The sequence below is a fragment of the Passer domesticus genome, chromosome 1 (genome assembly GCF_036417665.1).
Source record: "Passer domesticus isolate bPasDom1 chromosome 1, bPasDom1.hap1, whole genome shotgun sequence".
NCBI lineage: Eukaryota > Metazoa > Chordata > Aves > Passeriformes > Passeridae > Passer > Passer domesticus.
Window position 1 is genome coordinate 13,641,612 of NC_087474.1, and position 5,227 is coordinate 13,646,838.

General features: G+C 43.7%; 1 protein-coding gene across 4 annotated transcripts in view; it reads left to right on the top strand.

The window, feature by feature from the left end:
- The window catches only part of EPC1 (enhancer of polycomb homolog 1), a 71,644-nt gene extending 66,733 nt beyond the window's left edge, over positions 1–4,911 (top strand). For 3 of the 4 annotated variants that reach the window (XM_064397916.1, XM_064397623.1, XM_064397773.1), the window contains 2 exons: positions 2,252–2,471; positions 4,365–4,911. In XM_064397916.1, the coding sequence (XP_064253986.1) occupies positions 2,252–2,339 (88 nt within the window). In that variant the 3' untranslated portion in view covers positions 2,340–2,471; positions 4,365–4,911. The remainder of the gene's footprint in view (positions 1–2,251; positions 2,472–4,364) is intronic. The other variant, XM_064397701.1, reaches the window with a different exon arrangement.
- The last annotated feature ends 316 nt before the right edge of the window (positions 4,912–5,227 follow it).

Consider the following 5,227-nt stretch of genomic DNA (forward strand, 5'->3'; position numbering starts at 1 on the left):
GTGGGAAGGGAAAGGGAAGGTTTGCTGCTGGCAGAATCCTGCCTGTCCCCTGCTGAGCTCTGCCTGGGGCGTTCCCAGCGCGCAGCAGCCGGGCGGGCCCAGCCTGAGCCTCGCCGTTAGGTGGTGGTCTAGAACAACAAGAAGAAAATGCTGACAGATGTTTAGAGCAGCACTAGGAATTTGGCTGCAACTCTTCAGTGTAATAGAGCTTTTTTTTCAGTAGGGATTAGGGAAAGTAAATATTTTAGCATTAACTCTTTTTTTCTTCCTCATCTTGAATTATTAGTGAGATGTGCCACAGCCTCATATGCATCATCTCCTGACACATGCAACATCAAAACCACCCACATACTAAGTTCTGTTAAAACCTTATAGTCTTACCTTCTTGTCTTGTTTTAATACATCTGCTGGAAGAATTATACCCTGAAGGCACTGGAGAGGGTGCAGTGCTTTCCCAGTGCAGAGATCTGCCAGATCTGGGATTATTATGGTGGTCAGGGTCACTAGAAGCAATTTCCATTCCAGATTGTAAATTTTGTGTTGATCCACGTCCAGATATTGCTTAGAACTGGTGTTTAGAAAGAAGCTAAAAATCATAGAAGTGGTGCTTTGATGAAACTACCAAAGCCCTATGATGCTGATTTAGAACTAGCTTGTGGGATTTGTTCCTGCTTCTTAGTATAAACATTTTCAAATGCTTGGATAGAGAAGTCATCCCTCCTAATCCCATATCACTGATGTGTGACTTTCTGCTGATAATAACAAGCAGAAAGTAATAATAACAAACTGTCTCCAATCTTACTGGGGCCTGATTATAGCCATTTTTTAAAAAGGCTTGTCCTCAAATCTAGACTAAGTGCGGGTGAGAATGGTGTTTTCCTTAGATTTTTGGAGCTGTGATTGCAGAGGTTTTTGTGAGCTGTAGTTGCTCACCTTGTGGAGCCTTTGCTGTGTAGCTGAAGAGCCCTGTCAGCGTTGCAGAACTTGTAGCTGTTACTGGTTTTCCACTGAAGAGCTGAAGTGATTTAACACAGGTAGACACACATTCTTTTTCTCTCGATTCCACTGTGATTTCCTCGTGTCTGTTCAAGCAATTCAGTCCTGTGTATTCAGTCCTACTCAGTGCTAACAGGCCTCCACTGATGACAGTGCTGGAGAGTAAACACAAATAATTCAGTACCATTCAGCCAGGGATGATGCTCATGGTGTTCATTTTAAATCCTTCTCTGCTATGTTAGACCCTGCTGTAAAAGCAGATCAGGATTTTTTATGGCAGAGTTGTCAGTGCTGTGACCAGCATTTTTTGTGTTCAGTAGAAGACAGGTTTGATGAGATGTGAAGTGTTCACAACAATGCTCTTTCGCCACTGTTGTTATCTCAGGTCTTCAGGGATTATCAGCCACTGGCATTGATACAGATAAAATCCTTTTCACTGCAGTCCGTAGACTTCCTGTCCTTACCTCTGTGGTTTTTCTGTGCGTTGCCAGTGTAAATCAGCCTGCAGCTGTCAGAAATACTTGTCTAGTTGATGTTTTTATGATAGTTTGAAGCAGGAACTGAAGGCAGACAAACCAGTTAGTAGGGGTGAGCACCATCCATGTGGTGGTGCTCTGGCACAAAGCTGCTGTTCATGTCTCTTGCTTCTGGGAGATGATATTTTAGGGATGTCCCAATAATTCTTAAAATACTTGGGTTTTAAGAAACTCTACTTTTCAATATAATGTGTTTTTTGTAAGCATGCTTTCCAAAAAAAAAAAACCAAACCCATAATAATGCAATATTGTAAAAAATGCAATAAAGTATCAAAAGCCCATAAACCATTTTGGAAGTGCTGAACCCAAAACTAGAAAAGCACATTTTACTTAGAGCAGCTCCCAGTAAGGAAAGCAGTAGATTAAAAGCCTGTGGCTAAAACAGAACAAACCCACAGATTTTACAGGTTCTTTACAGGTCAGGTGCCAGTGTAGAGAAAATCACTAATGTATCAAGATTTTGGCATCCCTTCTGACAGTAACCTGGAACTAACTTGATGCTCAGCCACTGTTCCTGTGAGCACTTTGCTCAGCAAACCCTCACCATCCTTGAGGCACTTCTTTGAGACAATGGCCACCTTCAGCTCTTTGAGACAATGGCCACCTTCAGCTTCAGACACATGAAGGGGCAGCAGTAACAATAGGTACAAATAATACAAAAGAAACTTCCTACTAAATCCAGTCTTAGATAATGTTCCTATTTTCTTACTGCTTCCCAGAGAGGTGATACAGACTAATCCTGCTGTGCCCAGTTTGCCAGCCAGACCAGCAGACAGAGATGCCTTCAGGTTCCTGAAAAGCCCATAGCACACTCTGTACTGAGTGCTGTGGTTTAACCCCCTCAGGCACCTCAGCCCAACAACCACTCACTGGCTTGCCCCCCATGGTGGGATGAGGGGAGAACTGGAAAAGTAAAAGTGAGAAAACTCTTGGATCAAGGTAAAGACAATTTGACAAGTTAAACAAAAGCTGCACACACAAGCAAAGGAAAGGAAACCCAGGAATTCGTTCACCACTTCCCCATGGGCCAACCAGCCATCTGCAGGACAGGAGGGCTCTATCACACCTAATGGGAAGACAAACATCACTCAGAATGTTCCCCCTTCTTCCTCCTTCCCCCAGCTTTATACCCTGAGATTGGCATTGTATGGCCTGGAATATCCTTTGTCCCAGCTGTGTCCCCTCCCAGCTCCTGCTGCACCCCCAGCCTCCTCCCTGGCAAGACACTGTGAGAAGCAGAAAAGGCCTTGACACTGTGAGCCCCACTCAGCAGTAACAGAAACATCCCTTGTTATCAACACCGTTCCCAGCACAGTGCTGGAACAGCCCTGAGCTGGTTACTGTGAAGAAAATTATCTCTACCCCAGACAAAACCAGCACACTGAGACTTTGAAAGTTTCCTGGTGTGCCTTGGAGTGATCCATTTGTTCCCCTCAGGAGTAACATGAATAGTGTGTGTCAGATTACTCATGGTCAGCTTTAATCAAGCTTTAAGATAAAGCAGTAGTTGCTTAGAATTTTAGGCTTCAAAAATGGAACAAATGCTGACCAGGGAAAGCAGCAGCATGTATCATTAGAGGTCTATTTACAGCTCCTCTGGGGCTGTGTCTGTCTTGGCTGAGTTGGCATCACGAGCCAGTCCCACAGAAATCATCCTTGTATGGATTTGACCTGAAATCTGAATTTGCACCTTTCCTGGCTCTACTTCCTAAACCTGAGTGCTGATGTCCCTTAGAGCAGCCATCGTGGACAGACAGGCCAGGCCTCCCTTCTCACCTCCCTGCCCCTGCACTGAGACATCACTAGATAAAGCAGGTGACTTTATGTTTTCCCTCCTGCCTGTTGCTTTTCCTTGTCTTTTGCTTTCCTTAATGCAATTTTGCTTGATTTCAGCTTTACTTGTGATTGGAAACAGGTTGTATACAGCTCTATAGCTTGGCTGGCTGCACTAAATGAGGCAAGAAGGCAGAAGGACTATTTGACACTGGCCCAGCTACTGCCAGAGCAAGCAGCAGTGCAGTGGTCTACACTGGTGCCCAGGGGCAGGACAAACTGAAACACAGGAGGCTCCCTCTGAACAGCAGGGCACACGTTTCACTGAGGGTGACTAAGCACTGGCATAGGGTCTATTTCATTCCTTATTTCTGTGAAATCAGCAGCTGTGCTGATTCCCAGCATGCCAGCATCATAACATAGCAGGATTTCATTCTGGATAGGTTCCAGTCCAGCTGCTGATTACCTTTCAAAAATCAGGTCACGTGCTATTTGTTAAGGCTTGAACATCTAACTAACTGTGGGTGAATCCAGGGCATCTGGTGGACAAATGAATTTGGGATTGCCGTGCACACCTGGTGCTGATCTGTAGCATTCAAAAGTATGGTTTCATTTTCTGTAAGCAATTCTTACATAAATAATGTAGCATGGATTATTTTGTGCCACCAAAAAAAAGTATGACCTATACTAGAAGGAAATTATACCAAGGTGTTGCCTACATTGACATCATGCATAAATTTTGCTTGCCATATATGACCAATTTCTTTGAAAATTAGTGTCTACAATCTGAAAAATAAACTATGTCTTACAGTGAGTAAAGACTAAAGTTAAAAATTAATTACTGTGAGAGCAGCATTCAAAGCTAGCTTATTTAGCATATATTTATTCAGAAATCAGAGCTCTTACCATGTTTTTATGGATTCTTTTTGTGTTTTTAAGTTAATCTTGGCTACAAACCCTCTCATAACAAACCTAGTTAAAAGTTAAATATGGTTTGAAGCCAGTGCAGAGTATAAATATACAGTTGCTGATATCAATCCTAATTTTGTCTCGTTTCAGAAAGGATTAAGGATTCCCTGCTTAAATACCCATTTTGCTAAACTCTGGGGGAGGAAGGTGATCCTGGTCCAAGGTCAGTGGCAGCGGAGTCGTGCTGAGGCAAAGGGACAGGAGCAGCTCTTTGTCAGAGGAACAAGCCCACATCCCTGGGGAAGGGATTTTTCTGCATTTGAATTCACTAAATCCGAAGTCAGAATGAGCTTTCAGAAGCAAAGGCTGATTTGTGGAAGGATCAGAGAATCCTGGCCTTGGCCTGGGATCTCTTGTTGGTCATGGAGACAAGCTGTAACTTCTAAGGAGAGACAAACTACACTGCAGCTCCCTCTTAACTCTGCAACTCACCTTTCAAATCAATCACCTCATGATGGAATATCTCAGCGTAGAGGCCAAGGAGCCACGGTTGCCTCTGGAGAGTGTGCTCACAGCCTGGCTTCCAGAGGTTCTGGAGGCATCTCCCTTGCAGCCCGTGTCCTCCCCTCCGAGCATGGAGGTTGCCACATCCAGTTTTGTTGTTTATAAACAAATAAAACAGGCAACTGCCACCCTTTCTCTGCTTTTTAATATTGTGATTGGTCTCTGCAGAGCATACAGCTTGCATAGATAAAGAACTGGACTGAAGTAAATGAGAGGTATAAATGGCAGGCAGGATCTTCTGAGCTTCAGCTGTAGGTGTCATAAGATTTCCCTTTGTAGTGCTGGATTAGTTCCTCACCTTTGCTGCATCTTCCAGTGAAATGAATGCAGGGGTATTGCTCACATGAGAACAATAACTAATGTTAAAAGCTGGTGTCAAAACTTAGGAGGTGCTCTGGATTTCAAACACTAAAGATCTTACAGATTTCACTATGGGAGTAAACCGTAAT